General features: G+C 41.9%; 1 protein-coding gene across 2 annotated transcripts in view; it reads left to right on the plus strand.

Moving 5' to 3' along the window:
* The first annotated feature begins 2,984 nt into the window (after positions 1–2,984).
* The window catches only part of GIGYF2 (GRB10 interacting GYF protein 2), a 75,922-nt gene continuing 57,482 nt past the window's right edge, over positions 2,985–21,424 (plus strand). For both annotated transcript variants that reach the window (XM_081912427.1, XM_081912426.1), the window contains exons 1-2: positions 2,985–3,066; positions 16,533–16,591. In XM_081912427.1, coding sequence (XP_081768553.1) covers positions 16,551–16,591 — 41 coding nt within the window. In that variant the 5' untranslated portion in view covers positions 2,985–3,066; positions 16,533–16,550. The remainder of the gene's footprint in view (positions 3,067–16,532; positions 16,592–21,424) is intronic.

Below are 21,424 nucleotides of genomic sequence, written 5' to 3' on the forward strand. Positions count from 1 at the left end.
TTGACTGAAGGAGTAAAGTATGGTATACAATGAGCAGATTAGGTGCAGGGATTCTTCGGACCCTGGCTCATTGCCAATTTGCTTGAAACATAGGGATCTTTTCCTAGTACTGAGAAATTCTCACCATATAATCAGGGAGAATCCTTTTATTACCTAAGTAATATAGGGCACCTTTTAGCCATGAGGCCCGCAAAGCAGCTTATAATTAAATGAAATAATATAACATAAGAAAAAAACTTAAGAAAACCAAAACCAAATGCACAGCAACAATCTACCTCATGTATGTTAACAGCAATCTTCACTCTGGGAAAGCCTGGTGTAATTAAAAAATACCTTCACAGATGTCATAAAGTGTGCGGTGAAGCAGTGCTACCCAGTTCAATAAAGAGGAAATTTCACAGTACAGTACACTCACAACTTGCACACATTTAACTTGTGCACAATCAGCTTTATGTGTGTTTGGCAAAAATATTTTTTTTAAGAGGGTGGGTGTCCCTCCAGTAGCTATGGATCTGATCATTGTACAGTATGATGTTTTCAGCTACTTCATTCCACCTGCCATTGCACCCAATGTTCTTTGACTATACACTATTTTGGCTTTAGGTGCTATTCCTGGAATGTAACCCCCACATAAGTCATGGACTTACTGTATTAAGTGCCAACACAAAGAAAGCTGCCATTTCTTTGTTGTTCTTTAGTCGTTTAGTCATGTCCGACTCTTCGTGACCCCATGGACCAGAGCACGCCAGGCACTCCTGTCATTCACTGCCTCCCGCAGTTTGGTCAAACTCATGTTTGTAGCTTCGAGAACAATGTCCAACCATCTCGTTCTCTGTCATCCCCTGCTCCTTGTGCCCTCCATCTTTCCCAACATCAGGGTCTTTTCCAGGGAATCTTCTCTTCTCATGAGGTGGCCAAAGTATTGGAGCCTCAGCTTCAGGATCTGGCCTTCCAGTGAGCACTCAGGGTTGATTTCCTTAAGAATGGATATGTTTGATCTTCTTGCAGTCCATGGGACTCTCAAGAGTCTCCTCCAGCACCATAATTCAAAAGCATCAATTCTTCAGCGTTCAGCCTTCTTTATGGTCCAGCTCTCACTTCCATACATCACTACTGGGAAAACCATGGCTTTAACTATACGGACCTTTGTTGGCAAGGTGATATCTCTGCTTTTTAAGATGCTATGCCATTTCTAGTAGGGGCTAATTTTACCTCAAATACTAGTGGTGCCTGAAGCACTGTCATTCCAACAGTTCCTCATACTGATTTGTGTATGAGAGGAGGCGTTACGTCCTTTGTCGGTGCCTGGGATGGGCGCACCAGGCAGGAGTAGATGCAGGGCACAGAGGGTGAACAAAATCTGCTGTGCCAGTGCCCAGCCCTCACCGCTGGGTGGGTGTGGGGCACAGAGGCTTCACAAGGCTGCCCTGCACCGCCCATGCATAGGGGAACCTGGTCATCCTATGCAACCCTTGGTGGGCGAATCTCTCCGATGCTGGCTGGGTGGCCATTGAGCAAGGGGGCGAAGGGTGTGGTGGCTTTGGGGCCCAGCGACCCCTGATGGCAGGCAGGGCAAGATGGGGATCCCTGTGTTGGCATGCCTGGTTGACGCCTCCTCAAAACTGTACACCTGGGGCTATAGCCCCCCCCCCGTTCCCACCATGCTATGCCCCTGCAACATGAGACCATGCATGGGATGAGAGGCCCAGTTTGTCATAGTGCATCTTCACACTTATGTACTGTACAAGAACCCCATCTCTGCTTCTATCAAGCCTTTATTTTTTACAAGTTATGCTAGGTATTGATCATCTAAAATCCTGATCCCAAACAATATCTTAAATGTGTGATAATTAGATGTGTTTATCTTTAAAAAAAACCAAAAACCACAAGGTCCTCACCCCCATCAACACCATGCTGGGTGTGTTGGTAGGAGGTTAACTCTTTCCACCTGCGTTTACCTGATGAAACTTTACCCCACCCGCAAGCATTGACCTCTGGCAGGGCTTTCTCAGGAGTGGCTTCCAGCTGATGGAACGGCCTCCCTGGTCGTGGGTGTGTCTCTCCCTCATTATTAACTTACAGGAGGGGTTTTAAAGCATTCTTGCTCAGCCAGGCATTGGGTGGCTGAAAGACACTATTCTTGGCAACCTTAAATTTATTAGCTGTCAGATAATGTGGTTGCTTTGCATTTATTTAGGTACTCTTAAATGTGTTTAGGTGTTTTAAATGGTTCTCATTTCATTTTAAAAAGTATTATTTTATCACTTTTGTCTTTGCTGCCCTGTGCTCCTTTGAGAGAAGGGCAAGATATAAATTTAGATAAACAAAAATGACTGTATTTGCCCTAGAAAGGAAGCTCCGCTCTGCTTCTTGAACTGGAGTGTGCTTGGACTACAGTATTTAGCAGGAGGGCTTCTGGCCCCTTTTCTGCCTCCTCCTCCTGTCATTGTATGCCCTCTAGTGGCACAGGAATTTTAAAGAAAATAGCAGTTTGGCATCTCATTCTGGGCACTGACACAAACACACGCACACCGTCCCGTGTTTGGTCGTGTAGTAAAACACGGCGCTGGTGGTGCCCCTGTGACAACAGATCAAAGTGTCTTCCTCGTTGCCCGCCAATGATCCTTCTGGACTGTCAAGAACAAGGCTCGGTTCCTTCCCTCAGCGTCGACTCTGGACGGTCGAGGTTCTTCTAATTAGTGTTTTAGTGACTCTGCGTGAGGGAGCAACTCCGTTTCCGTGTGTGAGAGAAAACACGCACAGACACTAGCTATCCCTGTGTAGGTACCACAGAGTGAGACCACGGGCCCTTTTCTCAGGCGCCTCCGCCGTTCCGAGAAGACTGAGACTAGGGAGCGCAGCTTCCGCTCGCGGAGCCGCCGTTGGCGCCCGCGTTCGAGAGCGCGACTTCTCCCGGTCTCTCGGTCCGCGGCCTGCGGGGAAGGAAAGGGGCGGAGTCACGGCAGCGAGGTCACATGACCTTGCGTGGCTGCGCGGCAGCCATCTTGTGTTGTCGGTGCTGAGGATTGGCTTTGGATCCGAGAGGCTCTCCGTCCGCGACCTCAGGTAAACCGACCCCCTGGCCGTCCTGCGCCCTCCCTTTCGGGCGCGACCCCCTCGCTGGGTTCCCGCTTTCCCCTCAGGTCCAAGCGGCTGCCCCTCTGTCGCGGCCCTTCCGCGCGAACACGCCTAGGCCTCTCGCCGAGCACCGGTCTCCCGTATGTCTCGTGTCCGGAGAAGCCCATGGCAGCCGAGGGAAAATGGGCTTGAGCGTGGCGTCGGGCTTCCTTAGCTGTGGCGTGGGCTGCTGGGTGGTTTGCCGTGCCTGGGCGGGTGGGAGGAAGTTCTGAGGGGTCAGGAGCTGCCTTGGCTCAGACCTGACACAAGACAGCTGTGGGCCTTTCCTTCTCCATGCGGCATATTGGCAGGAACTGCTGGGTCCGGGTGGGCGGGTGATACTGACTTACTCCTTGGCTGGCAGCTACACAGGAACGTGCAGTTATTCCCAGTCCCTGTGTGCTTCCCCCTGCGACCATTTCCTCTTCAACTCGTTCTGTAGAAAGAGACCTTTCCTTTCCTACTCCATGGCCATGACTTGTCAACGCCAAGGGGGAAGGAAGGCTCCAGCAGCTGTTGCCTAATGAGCCGGTTAGTTGAACATTATACCGGCACTCATGACGAGGGCTTTACAAATGGAGGGTTGTGTGTACTTTGGGGGAAAGCTGTGGGGTGATAGTGGTGTTTAAAGTGAAGCTGATAGTATCTGGTGACTCCTGAGATTTCAGACAGTGAAGGTATATACTGGCCACTAGAAATGACGCGTACTTCCACTAAATACAGGGGGGTGTAGAAGATGTAGAAACTCTGGTTAAACATATATTGGTCATTTCTCAAGTAACAAACTGTTCTGGACAGCATGATAGCAATCTGTTAATTTGAATATTCTCTTACTATTCATTCTCTCTGTGAAGTAGTATTGAGATTTGTGCATAAAAATATAGTGCTTCAGACTGAAGGCCTGTCTGATTCATCATTCTTTTCTCACAGTGGCCAACCAGATGCCTGTAAGAAGCCCACAAGCAACCTGGAAGATAGTTATGAACAAATGATACATAACTTCAATTCATATAATTGCTAGTTTACTTACAGTTGGAAAATAATACATGGTATAGCAGAATTTCTTAAATGACCAGAAATATTTTACTACTAGTCCTTAGCAAATGGGTTACTAGGATAAGTCTTATGTTTGCAACCTTATTTCCAGGGATACTAGTTTGCAAAATTACTTTTTGTAATTGTCACTGAAGTTGTTTTTTTAAGTGACTCTTAAGAAATCTCAGAAGAGATTCATTTCCACTACACTTCCCATCAGTTTGAATTTTTTAAAAAAACTGGAATCACTGTATCACTGTTAATCTTGGGTTTTTTATTTAGCTGATAATATGTTTCAAAGTTCCACAAAAACAGTACTCTAACAGATTTTCTTACTTCACGTTCAACTGTTGGACATTCAAGGTGATTGCCATTAAAGATGGAGCTGGCCATCACTGGATATTATAAACCAAGCAAAGAGTATTAAAGGAGACACAGGCAAGACAATTTGTTTTCTGAAGCTTATTCAGGATAGTGAGCCACTTTGTGGTTATAACCTGATCTGAAGAAAATACTAGTCTAATAAATGGCCTTTGCATTATTTATAGCAGTATGATTAATATAATTGTGTTTGCTGATGAGCTTACAGGAGCTGTTGCACAGAGACTTTGCAGGACCGGCTGTAGGGAGAATGGTCAAGAGGCACAATAAAATTAGGACCAAGAACGCCAGTCAGGTAGACAAACAAGTTTGTGGCCAGATGCAAAAGATGAGCATCAACATGTCTGTATGGGAAGCAAAAGTGAGGCAAGCATGCGATACAGTTGTAGCTTGGTTTTCGAATAGCTTATTTCTCGAATGTTTTGGCTCCCAAACACCGCAAACCCGGAAGTGACTGTTCCAGTTTCCAAACTGTTTTTGGAGCTTCCTGCAGCCAATCAGAAGCTGTGCTTTAGTTTCCAAAAGTTTTGGAAGTCGAACAGACTTCCAGAACAGATTCTGTTCTACTTCCAAGGTACGACTGTATTGTGAGATACCTGAAAAGATGTGGAACCTATGGCCCTTCATATGTTTTTGGACTACATTGGCTGTCAGCCTCAGCCAGCATAGCCAGTGATCAATGATGATGATAATTCTATTCCATCACCATCTGGAGGACCACAGGTTCCCACCTCTGAGCAAGCAGATTCAAAGACCAGAAGGCTATTCTTACAAGGAGAGCTCTTCTGGAAAACAACAATCACATATATAAGAACATACAAAAGGAGAGGTCTGCTAGCAACCTTTTCCTCTGAACCTAAAGCTAGTGAGAACAGGACACAGCAGAAACTACTTGTATCCAAACTATGTACTAAGTAGCAGTAAGGCAGCAAGGAGCAGTTTAGAAGCATTTGGTTTTGTTTTATACTAGATGCAATTTGCCATTCTGTTCAAGTCAGGAGCTAAGATTAGTTTTAACCAGTGCTTTTTTTCTAGGAGAACTCAACAGTACACAGTACCGGCACCTCCCCCCCCCAACCTTGCAGTAAGGTAAATGGAGGGTGGTGAGACCAAGCAAGCAACCATGACTAAAAGGGGTGTGTGAAAAGCAGGAGGCTGAGGTGGCGGCAAGGAAAGGAGGCCCTTGTTTGGGATTGTATTTCTGCTCTCAGTTAACGGGTTGCACCATTCCCCCTTGCACACTCTCCCTCTAGATGCGGGGCAAGCTGTAGGGGTCAGTGTGGATGGTGCGGCTGGTGGCTGGGAGGAGGAGGAGAAATGGGAGGGTGGGTGTGAAGAGTGGACTGGGCAAGGTGGGGGGGGGTTGAAGAAGGGTGTGCACAAAGTGGAGCTTTAATTAATTGTGGGGTGACAGGAGAGTGTGTGTGAGAGAGAGAAAAGGGGGGATCATGGTGAGTACCAGCACCCTTTTTTCTAAGAAAAAAAAGCACTTGTTTAACTATAGTTTATCTTTAAAAAGCCTAGATCAATAACCACATTTTGAAGTTATCCTTGCCAGAGAAACTGTTACTTGACTGGTTGGCTCACTGGGCAGTTTGTTTAAATGTCCAGTTCTTCAATGTTTAGGAACTGCATGTGGAAGATTATATTTCATGTATTTTGTCTTGTCAGGTTACTTTGAGATAATATGGACAAAGAATTAACATTTACTTCTTTACTGAATTTCAGGAGTGGCTTGCCCAGCAAGGTGGATCTATAGCAATAGCCTGCAAGGGAGATGGGATGGGATGGTGAGATTGGGGCTGTGTGGGTGCACTGGTGGAACCAATGTGGCATTCCCCACTGTGTGTGCCCATGCAGCCCTGACCACACCAACTCTCCTGGTAAGTGTTATTGACTTCACATCTGGGAGGCTGTTGCTGTAGTTTTACTTCACTTAGTGAACTTCTGGGTCATTCCATATCAAGTGATCCATTTTTTTTTACCTCATGTCATCCAATTTTCTTAATATTTTGTACACTTGTTGAACGATCAAAACTAAGAGTGATCAAGTGATGTGCATTGGAACACATTTTTAAAAGAAAAGCCTTACTAGCTTTTCAGATAACTTTTAATTGAATAACTTCCTTTAAAAATGCCCTAAGTAACTGATATTACAGTTTGAAGTCTAGTTTATTCTGTTATATTTTACTCTCAAGAAGACCCATTTATCCTAAATAGAACTGAATAAGGCAGACATGTATGTACAAAAAAATTTTTTAGAATATGAGATTTCAAGATGAAAATTTGCAGCTAGGTTTTAGAAAAGTTAAATAATACATTTTTTTTGAATTTTTAATTTTGTAACTTAAATTTATAATATAAAGTAAACCCATCATGTGGCATATCATATTAAAGCCCATGATGTTCTGAAGAGATTGGTGTTAGTAGTTTTGACATATCTCAATTCTGGGCGGAGCTTTTAAGGTTTTTGTATAGTCTGGCAAGGCCAAAATTGTCAATTTTTTGAAATTTCAAACCCTCATAACTCACAAACAGGATGAGATTAAAAAAATGAAAGTTTGAAATTTAAACTTAGATTTGATCATTCAACAAGTGTACAAAATATTAAGAAAATTGGGTGTCATGAGGTAAAGAAGTTGGATCACTTGGTATGGAATGACCCTTCTTGCTAAATTGATTTTCCATTTTTCAGTGATCAGCATAGTGTATAGTGTTAAAAGCATAAAAAATCTTTTTAAAAGACCCAACAAATATAACCTACAACAACAATAGTCGTAGTAACAATAATATCCACAGACAGTTTAGCATTGCCATCGATAATTAAGATCAGCAGCAGTTAAACGTCTGCCTCTTAATGTCTGACAAAGCATGAGATATTTCTGGGAAAAACGCATGGATGGGTATTTGTATATACTTTATCCATAGGGAATTCCAGGGCCTTGGGATGAACACAGACAGGCACTTTTCTATTGTGCTGCTAACTTATTTCTTCTTGCAATTATAGGATCCTTTCTGTGAACCCTGGGATATGTGTAAAAAGAGATGTGCTCAAGGTTTATAGACCCATTCTGTAAGAGTTTTGCAAACCAATGACAGCTGCTTAATTGGGCCCAGAAACATGCCGGCAAACTTCAGTTGCTGCAAAACTGGTTCTTTCTCCCACACCCATCAGGCACTGGGCTGTGGTATTAGTAGCTTCTGAAAAGTTTAAGAGAAGTCCAACCTGGGTAACTTATTATAGACCACATATTGGCACTACTACAGGTGCCACATAATACCCGTTCCATATTTGTAAGAACTCAATCGTTTAGTGTGGAAGCACCTGCACTTTGGAACTCCCTGCCTATTGAGAACAAGCAGTTGTCTTCACAGTAGTTTTTTCAGTGCCTTCTAAAAGCATTCTTGTTTAGACATGGCTATCCAGATGTTTAGAAAGTTGAGGTAATTTTAATTCGGTTTAGTAGGTTTGTATGTTTTGAAGTATAGTTGAGATTTTTTCCTCAGTTTTATTGTTTTAACTTTTTGTAAGCCACTTTGAGGTTTTAAAAAATCAAGCAGAGTATAAATTTTATGAAATAAATAATAAGATTAGCATTCAAGACTTGGGGCTACAAAAGCATGCTTAACTGCTACCAAAGACTGAATCTTTAGTTCATATGTAACTAACACTGGGCCTCACTGATCACAGCTGCCAATGTGTTTTCCACGAGTTCCTTTTAGACTGTTTACCTGATTGATTGAGACCCTATGTTCCCCGTTGTAAACTTCTCTAAAAGCTCATCATGCTTGTCCACCACTGCCCGATTTAGCTTAATTCTTCTAAATCTCATCTTCTTGATCATGGCGTCGAATCATTTAATTGGATAGAGAGATAGGATTCTTAGTTAACACTCTGCTCTATATGTTTCCAGTGTAGTGATGATAGTGCATTCTAAATCTCGCACTAATCTTATTTAGTGATTTTGTATAAATGTTAAATAACATAGTTAAATACTGAACCTTTGTGTAACACTGCATTCTGGCATCCAGTACACTGAGCAGGCATTGCCTAAGGCTATTCTGGAACTCCATTTGCCTAAATACAGTTGTACCTTGGGTTACATACGCTTCAGATTACAGACTCCGCTAACCCAGAAATAATACCTTGGGTTAAGAACTTTGCTTCAGGATGAGAACAGAAATTGCGTGGCGGCAGCAGCAGGAGGCCCCATTAGCTAAAGTGGTGCTTCAGGTTAAGAACAGTTTCAGGTTAAGAATGGACCTCCGGAATGAATTAAGTACGTAACCAGAGGTACCACTGTTAAGAGTGTAAATATTTGAGATCTTCCCCTTTGATGGCTGAAAGTTATTGCAACTAAGGTGATAAAATGTAGCGGTCTACAATGTAAATGTCTTGAGAGGATTAGCAGGTTGAAATTTCCCCTGTGACCCTCCAAACAAATAATTTCCACCATGCTTTCACTTTCTCTCAATCTCTCTCCCCCAGGCCCTGCCAATCTCAGTAACATATAGCCTGATGAAGAGTTCTGCAGAATTGAAAGCTTACTCACTATTTTGTGACATTTTGGTTGGTCTTAATAAAGGTATTGCCCTACTATGGAGTGGGAAGTTTTGTCTAAAGGCAGATGAAAATGGGTTGATAAAGGATGTCTCATCCAGGAAATACTGTGGTTGCTATTCTCCCACGTGCTTATGTCATTCTGTTATGTAGTTCTACTTTGTTTTTTTAACATGAAAGCTAGAACAGAAGCTTACTATTGGTTTGGAAACTTTGAGATACTTTCATGCATAAGGACCACTGTTTTGTGTTTGTGTGGATTATTACAATTCTTTGAAGTCATTTAACAGTTATGGGGAGTCTTGACTTGTTCTTCTGTCCGAGCCCAAAATTGTGGTTTACTTCTCCCTAATGACCCGTGATCTCTAGTGAACATGAAGCCATGGTTTGTTTTTTTTGCTTGTATCGCTCCTTGCCCTAAATAAATTATTTTCCTTTGGTTAGCACATAATGTTCTAGATAAATTTGTGTATATGTTTTGTGGCTGCTTTTTAGGGGCTTAAAGGCTATTCTTGTGCTTCTCAGAAATATTGTAGTAGTAGTGTTAATAATAATAATAATTTATTTATACCCTGCCCATCTGGCTGGGTTTCCCCAGCCACTCTGGGCAACTCCCAATCGAATATTAAAAACACAATTCAGCATTAAACATTAAAAACTTCCCTAAACAGGGCTGCCTTCTAAAAGTAGGATAGTTGCTTATTACCTTGACATCTGATGGGAGGGCATTCCACAGGGCAGGCGCCACTACCGAGAAGGCCCTCTGCCTGGTTCCCTGTAACCTCACTTCTCGCAGTGAGGGAAACACCAGAAGGCCTTCGGTGCTGGATCTCAGTGTCTGGGCTGAACGATGAGGGTGGAAATATGCAGAATATGAAGTAATGTGCTTTTCTGGCTTATTAGTTTAATTTTAGTATTATAAAATCAAGGTGTGTGTCTCCCCTCTGCCCCCTGTAACTCTTTAGGACTGGGTATTTAAGAAGGCAAAGAAGATTTGGTCAAATATTGCCATATAATGTTGTTAAAAATTAAGTTTAGTCATAGATAGCTTACAATAATTGCAAAAACAAATTTGTTAAGTTACCATGGAAAAATAAAAACATTTACAAAAAAATGGAGTCCAGTTGCTCCCTAGAACCTGTACAGAATGGACAGATCATATGCAGATTGTTCCTGAAGCATGCAAGATAGTGTCCTAGATGATCCAAGGCAGTGGTGATCTTTGCAGCTGCTGTCTGCTTTCTGACCTGATTTTGTTTAAGGATGCCTATAGTTTTCGCAGGTGACTTGTGAGAGAAACTTTGCTATGCTTCTAGGCAGGAAGTAAGTAACAAACAACACCATAATGAAGTGAAACAAAAAAGTGCTGCTACGTACATGGTGACATTCATGTTTGCAAGGAATTTTGACAGTATTTGTCCAGCATCAAATGGTATGTGATCAGTTGACAATATTTGACTGGTCAATTATCATACGTACTTTTCATAATTTCAAGGATAATAGTATGTTTTCTATGATCATTCTTATGGGGCAGGTGGGCATAGTTGGGGAGAAATGGCCCGGTGGGCCAAATTAAGATCTGTGGTAGGCCTAATTTGGCCCACAGGCTGGAGTTTCCTAATGTCTGTGGTAAGCTATGGGTTTTTTTAGACCACGGCTTACTGTTATGTGCAAACAGAAGCAGCATGACAAAAAGATGCAAAACTTGGTTTTAAGAACGAAGAAATATTGTAAATAATACCCTATTTAGTTGTAAATGTACATGTTTTAGTTATCATGTTTATACCAATGTTTAGGCAATATATGAAGAAATGTTGATGGGAAATTTAATTTAAATTGGCCTTTAAAAATCATGATTTAAATCGCTGTGTTTCAATTAATCCTTCTTGATACAGAAGTCATTTTAGTTGCTTGGTATGAATGTTTATGTGCAACAGAAACTTAGATTGTTTCGGTCTAAAACAACAACAAAAAAGCCCTTGACCAAAGCTTTTTTAGCCAAATGCGTTGGGCACAGAGTATAAATGAGGAACCAATTCCTTTTTTCTTTTTCTTCTTGCTTCTGTAAGTTTGGTTTCTCTTTAAACACCATCCTTGGATGCTTCCTGTTTTTGATGTATTTTTCTTCTTAATGTGAATGTTTGCAAAGCCAGTATTATACAGCAGCCTCTTGCCTCTTTTTCTGTTCCATGGTGCATTTTTAATTTTGATTTGATTTGAATATATTTTTTTGCTATAGCAGTGGTTCCCAGTGGAGTTATCCCAGAGGGTCTGTGAACTGGCCCTGCACAAGATGAGGAAGAACTGGTGAAGGCTTCAGCAGTGGCACATCCTCTGCCGCAAAATGAGCCTGACCAAGCACAAGTCAGCACTGTGCTTTGCCTGCCTGCCTGGTTGAGACACCCCCAGGGTGAGATCAGGCTAGGGCCTGGGCCACTACTGTAATAGAGCCTTTCTTGCTTGATCCTGCAGTACTTTCTCACTGCCTGGATATTTCTCCTGAAAAAGAGGGATCGAAGTAGCAACTGACTTCCAAAGGTAGGGGGGATGAAAAGGCTGCAGCTGCTGCATTCCCCACTGTGATAGATCCAGCCTTGTTTGAGTCTTTGCTTTCCAGCTCACCTTCCTGCCTCCTCCTCTGCACCTCTTGAGATCCAGGAGGCGTCCTGTGGTGGCATCTGCCTCACCAGCCATGGTGCTAAGCTATGGTGCCCTGCCTTCTTACTGAGCTAGCAGCCTTCAGGTAGCTTTTGCCTTTGGTCTATGCAGCAACCAGCCACTGATTTCTCAGTCTGATGATCACGGTCTTACTTACCACAGAAGGGTAAAAGGCACTTCAACACTTTTGGTGAGATTTGGCTTCTTTTCCATTATGAGATGGAAGATGCTCTTCCACCCTCAGCACAAGAATCTCTGTAGAGAGGCTCCTTGAATTGATAATACATAAATAAACCTATTGCTTGTGTACTGCATATGAAATTTAATAAGAATGTACCACTGGACAAGTTTCTGTAGTTATATGTTCTTCTATTTAAATAAAAAACAAGAACAAATTATTGGAAAGGTTGTAATTTGAGGTAGTTGATTTGTAATAAAATTGGAGTATATCTTTTTGATAGAGCTAGTTGAAGATGGCTCTTTCAACTTGTCTTCAGGGGGACCTTATGTGAATGGTTGTGGCCTTTTGTGTTTGGTGGAAGAGTAGCTTCCATTTCTGAGCAAACATATTCTCTACTCAGGTAGGTAGCTGTGTTGGTCTGATGCAGTCAAAATATATATAAAAATAAAAAAATTGTCCAGTAGCACCTTAGAGACCAACTAAGTTTGCTCTTGGTATAAGCTTTCATGTGCATGCACACTTCTTCAGATACGATAGGGTCTGGTGACTTCTGTTTCAGTGTATCTGAAGAAGTGTGCATGCACACGAAAGCTTATACCAAGAACAAACTTAGTTGGTCTCTAAGGTGCTACTGGACATTTTTTAAAAAATAATTTTATATATTCTCTACTGTTCTTTAACTTCCCTTATTTTTTCTTCTTTTGAATATTGCATGTTTTGTCTGAAGTGGAACATCTTTCTATATTATAAATGTGTTTCAGGGTGTAAAACTCCTGACAGTCATTGATTCGAGAAGATAATGAGATCATAAAATATTCATGGATGTTGCCACTTCTACTCAGGGAATACAGTGGAACCTCTGGTTATGTACCGTCCTCCTTACGAACACTTCGGGTAACGATCTCCGCTAACCTAGAAGTAGTTGCTCCTGGTAGCGAACCTTGCCCCGGGATGCGAGAGGAAGTTGTGTGGCAGCGGGAGGCCCATTATCGAAAGTGCGCCTCAGGTTAAAAACGGTTTCAGGTTGAGAACAGACCTTCGGAACCACCAGAGGTACCACTGTAAAGCTGTCAGTGATAGAATGTTTGCAGTCAAGCTTCTGTGAAAGAGTTTTCCATTTGGCTTTGATTAAAGCCTCACACAAGTCTGAATGGCAAAAAGAATTATAAGACAGGCCCAGGTGAAGTTGGATGAGAAGAGATCCTAGGAGATCAGCTTATGGTCTCTTAAGTTTTTGCAAGGTAGAGTGTCTAAAGAAATGAGTAGAGTGGCTGAGAAATGGGAACATTAGGGAGGGACAGGTAGAAGAGACAGACTTGAGGAAAAGAGGAGAGAGTAAACAGGATGTTTTAGGAAGGGTCTAATAATAGGGCAACAACTCTGGGAAAAGCTGACAACCAAGCCTAAGGACAAATAGGCTGCATGCTCTTCCCAGAAAAGTGGCTGTGATAGGATTATTGGGCAGGCAGGGTACTGCCCAAGAGTTAGGGTTGTTAAAGAAACTAGGACAGAATGGTTAGTTGCCTGAAAAGCAGGGAGTAAAAGAAATAGGTGGAGGCATGAATTGAAAAGGATGAGACCAAAGAAAAATGACTGGGGGAGGGAAGGGAAAAGTATGAGATGTCAAGTGATTTGTAGTGACTGTTTTCATATGTATAAGTACAGTAATCGTTTGACGTTGCTGTGATTGGGTGGACATGCTGTGTGAGGAAAAGATTTACTGTTTGGAGAGTCCCTAGCAGAAATAAAAACATACTTCTGCCCCCATATTTCTTCTGATTTCCCCCTCCTGCCCCTATGCCACATTTCATGCCTTCTAGAGCATCTCTCAACCACTGGAAGCAATTCCTCAAGAGATTCAAGGGGCTGCTATAGGAGAGGATTTCTGTGAATGCCCCACTGCATCAGCAGTCTTCCAGTCACACTCCTCTGGACCCTACCCCAATATGTGTTTCTTCATATTGGGCAAGCTTTAAGTCATTGCATTGCAGGGGGTTGGACTAGATGACCCTTGGGATCCCTTCCAGCTTTACAATTCTATGATTCTATAATTAAAGTTCAAAATTTTATACCAATTAACTACAGTTGTTTTTAAACTACTGTTTTTAAACTAGGATACACTAGTTAAAACTATAAAATCAAATTTCAGTTTAAATGCCTGCTGGAATAAAATAGCCTTCAATAGGCACTGGAGGTTCAGAAGGAAGCGGGTCTGTCTGACCTCAGCTGGAAGGGAGATCCATAACATTTGGTGCACAACACTATATGCACAACTGTAGCTGGTAAAAGGCACTCCTAGGCACCCAGGCTCCCTGAGCTTCCAGTGGCAAATATGGATCTAACAGCACACTCCCAAACTCCGAGCCTGTTCTTTCAGAGGAATGCAACCCCCCTCCAGAACAGGCACATGGCCAGTCTCAGACATGGAGCTAACAACCCAAAGTGCCTTTGTCTTCCCATGGTTCAAATTCAGATTATTGGCCCTCATCCAGTCCATCATTGCGCCCAGACAATGCTCCAGATCATGTGCAGCCTTCTCTGACACATAGATTATGGAGAAATAGAGGTTTTACTAGGCAGGATGTGCAGGGATCAGGAGAGCAAAACAGATTACAGTGGTACCTCGGGTTACATACGCTTCAGGTTACATACGCTTCAGGTTACAGACTCTGTTAACCCAAAAATAGTGCTTCAGGTTAAGAACTTTGCTTCAGGATGAGAACAGAAATCGTGCTCTGGCGGCGCTGCAGCAGCAGGAGGCCCCATTAGCTAAAGTGGTGCTTCAGGTTAAGAACAGTTTCAGGTTAAGTACGGACCTCCGGAACAAATTAAGTACTTAACCCAAGGTACCACTGTAATAATCTTTGTACTTAAAACAGGAAAGTATACTGTGTATTAAATTGTAGCATTTAATAGAGCATTGTTGCTTCCTACAAAAACCAAAGCTCTCTGAAGATCCTTAGTTGCTTTTTTTACAACATAGCTTTTATCTTTAAGCAAAAATAATCACACTGATTCTGTCTGTCTTGTAAGTTACTGCCCACCCACTTATTCTTATGTTAGTCATTTGTAGTATGTAAATGGCTTGAAGGAAATAAGAACTCTATTTCAGTCTCATAGCTTTCGCTTTATGGTTGCCTGGAGGCATTTCTTGTTGCGAGCAACCTCATGAGTGGCTTTTTGTTAGCCATGTATAATGTCTAAATATAATTGTTTAGGAATATTAGTTATAATATTGAAGCCTCCACAAATCCATTTGCCAAGGCCAAGGGCCCTTCTTCAATATAATAACATCATTCATTCCGCCTTCCATCTTCTGAATCATGAGAAGATTTTCTTATGGCATGCTGCTGAGCTTTGAAACAAGAAGAAATATGATGAGAGACTTGCTGCTTCTGCTTTCTCTGAAGCCCAGCATGATATGTGCATAGGTGGTGACAGTGGCGTAGCGTGGGTTGTCAGCACCCAGGGCAAGGCAAGTAATTTGCGCTCCCTAACCCAGGGCAAGGCAAGTAATTTGCGCCCCCTAACCTGCCGCCGCTGCCAGCTTCTTCTTGCTGCTGCCTGGGCTGGTCTGGTGTGGTTCTCTCCCGCGCTCAGCGCTGTGCTGGGTGGCCGCTGCACTGTCCCTCCCCCAGATAGTCCCTTGCTCTCTCTCCGCACCGCACGCCTGGCACCCACCCCCTCCACAGTGGGCGGCGACCCAGAGGCTCGGATCGGATTCGCACAGCCAGCACTGCAGTGAGAGTGAGTGAGTGAGCCAGGTAGGGGCAGAGAGCTGCGAGTGCAAGCGCCCCCCCCCCAGATGTTGCGCCAGCAACCCCTGCACCCCCCACGCTACGCCACTGGGTGGTGAACACAAATTATATCTGACTTGTAAGGCAAGCCAACATTTGTGGACCCCTGGTAATAATACAGGATTTTACTGAAGTTGTTAAGAGTTATTTTGAAATAACAATTTTAATTGCTTATTAGAAGTTGAAAGATTGGCCTTCGGCCAGTGAGAGGTGTTCTGTGTATGGAAAGTGGTTTCTGTACATGGATTACTCGAGCTGTGTTTCAGGAACTTGCTGTGGATATAGGGCTATAGGGAGAATCTAGCAACTCTTCTGCCCTATAAGTGGAGGAGGATTTCTCATATCTGAGTAGAGCAGACTCCCTTGGAAGGTGGTGGACTGTCCTTTGAAGGTTTTTAAGCAGACGTTGGATGGCCTTTTGTCATAGATTATTTTGCTGAGATTGCTGCATTGCAGGGGGTTGGACTAGATGACCCTTGCATAGCTGTCAACGTTTCCCCTTTTTAAAGGGAAATTCCCTTATTCCGAATAGGAATCCTCGCAAGAAAAGGGAAAAGTTGACAGCTATGCCCTTGGTATATGCTTCCAACTCTGATTCTATGAGGGCACAGCCCCTCACTATTTCCCCTTTGAATGGGGAGAAATAACTCCAGGCCCCCCCTGCTCCCTATCCCACCTGATCAGCAGGGAAAATATCAGCTCTAAATGTTGATGCAGTTGGGAATGTCTGGATTGGGACAATTTTAGCTTATCATATGTTGATATAAGATTACTGATTCATGTTCTTACATTTATTTTTCAGGTTAAAACTTTTTAAAAAATGGCAGCAGAAACCCAGACGCTTAACTTTGGGCCTGAGTGGTGAGTTACCTATAATACTTGTGTCTTGTGAAGTTTTCACTAATGAGTTTGACAAAAGTTGACTTCCAGATGCATTGCTTCAAATGGTGAATGATAAAGCATATTTGAGTTGTTGAACTAGCTTTTTTAAATTACAGCTGGTTAATTATATCCCTGGCTTGAATTAAGAAGCAGGAGCCTGTTGTCACAATGTTGAAGAAATCCCCTTTTGTGAGGACATTTCAGTTAGAATAAATCAGAATGATACTAAGGGAGAGAAATATTTAAAAGGAGCACTGAGGGCTATAGATGTTAGTTACTTCCCTTCCCACCAGGAGATAGCACGGACAGAAAATACTTATAATACTTTAGCTGCTTATTGTCACTCTTCCTTGCAACCATATACAGTTTCGGGGTCACAGTGATATGCAGGGTGTATGTGTGATTGGAGTGAGCTTCCCACTGTGTTGTACATTCTATGTTGAAAGTGTGGTTAAACATGTCCTTACTCAAGTAAGACATTGTTACAAAGATATTGCCCATGGCTTTGATTGCACAGTGGTTATTCAGCATCTTCAGACTTGTTCTCATCATCCAGTATGGATGTTCAAGAAAGAATGGATGAGGATCACCTTTGCTTAGTCAAGTAAAGTTTTTCATTCCTTACAGTAAAAATACTGTTGGTATTAAAATTACCTGTGGATAAAATACCTTCATGCAGGAAAAGTGTACATAGTTCATATACTATATTTTTAATGAAACGGCATTTTTTGTGCAAACGTGCATACTTAGCAGTACATTATTCAAAAGTTTAATACTTCACAGCTCAACAGGATGTTTTCATTCATTCTCATCTTTCTGTTACTAATAAGCATATTAGCCTAGTGCAGACATAATGCCTGCTTCTTGAAAATCATTATTTGGAAAGCTGGAAGTAATATTGGGAATGCATGTTCCTTGCTCCCTCCTCTGAAACAATTTCCAACCTATCCTAGTCTTAAATGTTTTTCAATGAAAGTCAGATGAGGGCAGCATAGGGGGCTGCAGAGAGAAGCGGCTATTGGCAGAAATCACCTGTTTCCCCTCCCACCAGTGGGAGAGTCTGCTGAACAGACGTTTTTGTCAGAAAGAAGGTACAAAGCAAAAACTGCTGCTGTAAATTCACCATTATAACACTATTCTTGCTTTTACTTGGAAGAATGTCACCAAGTGCTTGGAGGCCTCTATGCATTTTATGCCTCTCTATTTTTATTTAGAACAGCTGAGAAGGTAGCAATGTGAAGTGGAAGACTAGCAATGTGAAGTGGAAGACTAATGAGGGGGTTTCTTAACCATTTTGCTTTGTTTCATTTTCCACTTTAGGGGGGGAAAACTTCTTACACCCTCGTAAAAGTAATCTAAGGCACAATTCTTGGTGGGAAAATGGAACAAGTAGAAAGAGTTAAAAGTCTCTTGTTCCATTTCCCCTCTGCTTCAGACTGCAACCTCAGTTGGTTTTATTTTATAAGCAACAGGTCCTAGAAGAACTACGTGTAATGTGTAGTTTTGGCATTAGATTCCCATAAATGCATTCCAGTTATGAAGCAAATCAATAAAAAACAATATATAAACTTTTAATGGGCATATATCAAATGCACGGCATTGTTCAATAGATTATATTATGAAAATCCTCTTCTTTTTTCCTATCTGTCTAATAGATAATTTTTAATGTGTGTTTTTGTTTTTAACCGCGCATTAAAATGGTAGCAAAATGGAGAATAGCAGTTAGTTTAATTAAAAATCTTTAGTAACTTTTTGGCACATTAATTTTGAGCAGGATTGGGGTCTACCTGAGGGCCACATTACTTTGTGGGCAGCTTTCAGCTAGAAACTATAGAGATGAGTCTGGCCTTTGTCCGGTAGGCTACATTCCAGCCACACAAAAACCAGAGGTTCCTACATGCACATCTCCCCATCCTCCATTTAGGTAAGCAAGCAAGAAGAGTCATCACAGTTTAAGGCAGTTGAGAGTGTGGAGCAGGACAAGTAAAGGGTGAAGGCATGTGTGTCCTGGGAAGACATGGAGGCCTGGAGGGCTATAGCTGGCTCCTGGAGCTGAGGTTCCTTACCTCTGCTTTAGAGTTTCAGAAATTATTGTTTTGATACCTTTCATATCCATTATATAGTACTTATTTTTTCAGATTCTTGGTTCATATAAAAGTGGAAGGTTATTCACAAGTGATGTTTATTTAAATGTCATGAAAAGTGCTACCACATGGTGGCAGCAAACCAATGAGAGTTAATCCCAAATTGCTAGTTGGAGTGCCTTGAATCCTCCTAAATTATAAATAGCAGCAGCGATCTGAAAAGTTGTATGAGATAAGCTTTGATTTTAACATTATATAGTTTTTGTAATATTTCAGAGTAACTTTTTGATTGCTGGCTCTTCACTAGTTAGCAGTAGCTTTTATTGAATACTTGTAAAGAGATACAGATCTGTGCAGATGCTGGACTTCAGTTTAGCTGCCTTTTAATTCAACAGTATTATTTTAGATAGGTTTACATTTACCTACAATTTACACTTTATACAATATACACAGAAACAAATCACAATCCTTAGTCACTGGTTACTGTTACAGACAGCAGCTATGATACCATTGGTCTGAAAACCTCTGTCCTTGAAGATCTCTGACACATAATTCTGGAGTTGTCAAAATATAAAGCACATAATGTAAATAAAGCTGCATTTATGTTTGCTTCCATTTTTTTTGCATAAAAATGGCTCATTTGTCATCTTGTCTGATGAAACTGCAGTTATCTTAACAGTTTGTTTAAAATAGACCAACATCCAACCATTGGTTATGAATCCAGCTTGTTTAAATAAGCCATAGTTAACATTAATCACACTTTAGGATTCAAAATGCAAAGCAATTTGACTTCAAAACCAAACTCTTCCTCCTGCCAAAGGCCAGTTCACATTACACTTCACGGGTTTAGCATAACATCAAAATGTGGCTGTTGAGATGCAAGTACTTATTGTGTTGGGTGCTGATAATAGTTGCCCAATTGAGACATTATGGGTAACTGGTTAGAGCAAGTTACAGATAGGTAGCCGTGTTGGTCTGCCATAGTCAAAACAAAACAATTTTTTTTTCTTCCAGTAGCACCTTAAAGACCAACTAAGTTAGTTCTTGGTATGAGCTTTCGTGTGCATGCACACTTCTATCTGAAGAAGTGTGCATGCACACGAAAGCTCATACCAAGAACTAACTTAGTTGGTCTTTAAGGTGCTACTGGAAGAAAAAATTTTTTTTGTTTTGGTTAGAGCAACTGTAAAATGCTGGTGGGAATCCATTCACGTGGAGGGAGTGTAAAAACTTGTTTTGGGGGGTTGTCTGAATAAGGTATTAGTTTTATTTGTGTTTGATTAAACTGTGGTAACTAAAATAAAGTTCAGACCTTAGAAAATGCATGTTGTGACTCAGAATCAAACTAAAGCTGAAGTGAAAACCGCACTGAAACTTTTTTAAAAAAAGATGGAACTGTTATTTGAAAGCCTGCTGTGGATCCAGAACAGATCACTTTCCTGCATCCCCAATAATTCTGGTTTCCAATTCAGAATAAGTGTAGTGGCACATGTGCAGAATCAGAATAAGGGATACATAATACATGGGATGATTTTTATACACATTGGGTTTGTTCAGGCTTCTATACCCTGCCTTCTTCAAGAGCTAAGAAGCAGCAGGCAGGATGGAGGCCTGCTGCTTTAATGCTGCAATCCACTGTAGAGCAGGCTGTGAGGGTAAACAGCCTGGTAAAGGAAGGGAAGAGGATAGCATTTCTATGCACTGTGGAATGCTTCCTGCATGGTCAGCTAGTATCTGTAACTTTTACAAGATGTTGTTGAAAGCTTTTCACACTAACCTTTCACCCTAAGGGTAGGTATACATAGTTCTTTATTAAACAGTGAGTTCTCTGACAGGCTCGTATGTGGTAGATAGGCCTTCAGGGTCCCATCTAGTTCAGAGTACAGTAGCCTCCCTGTGCATAGAACAGGTCTCTGAAGTAAGTAGCTTCAAGAGACCAGGTAGAGGGGAACTTGAGAAGATGAAAATAGATGGCAAATGAGAAAGAGAATGGGGAAATAAATTTAAATCTTCAAATTTGTCATCATAGTATAGTACATCCTTCAGTACTTAGTAGCATACTGCTTTCTGTGACTAGGCCCTGAAAAAAAGCTAATTAGACATGGGCAAGGAGTTTTTGCCAGCCAAGTTGAACTTTCTCCTTTGAGCAGCTGACATTCTCATGCTGTATCACAAAGCTTTTTTAAACGTCCATTTACTTCTATTTGCCACGCAGCATGGCTGTAGGAATGCTGTTAGTGGAAAAGCAAGTATAAAACCCTTCTGGGCAGATAGAGTTCTTTAATCTGGGCCATTGTATATCTTATACTTATGTTGCAACAACTTCTTCAAACTGTAGGCTTTTCTTTTCAGTATATTTAGTCATAGACTATTAACAGAATATGCATTACAGAGCCAGGGCCAGGTTTGTTCCTGGGAATCAAGGACCAAGACTGACCTTGGGACCAAGAGTAGTGGCAGTTCATCTGGCTCTGAGAGATGGAGTGGTGAGGACCAGTGGCAATGCCACTAGTGAAAGAAGCCATAGCAGAGACCTGTGGTGAGATGGCGGCAGTGCCTTTAGCACTGCCCACCTCAGGAGGAATACTGTGATTGGAACCACTGCCATCTTACTTTGTCCAGAATTCCTTAGAGTCCTGATGAAGCATTACAGAGTGATGATTGAGGGGAAGGACCCAGATGTGTTCAGGGTAGCTGGTAACAGCTTTAGTCATTCAGTTTGGTGCTC

Source organism: Podarcis melisellensis (assembly GCF_964234715.1).
Source record: "Podarcis melisellensis genome assembly, chromosome: 5".
NCBI lineage: Eukaryota > Metazoa > Chordata > Lepidosauria > Squamata > Lacertidae > Podarcis > Podarcis melisellensis.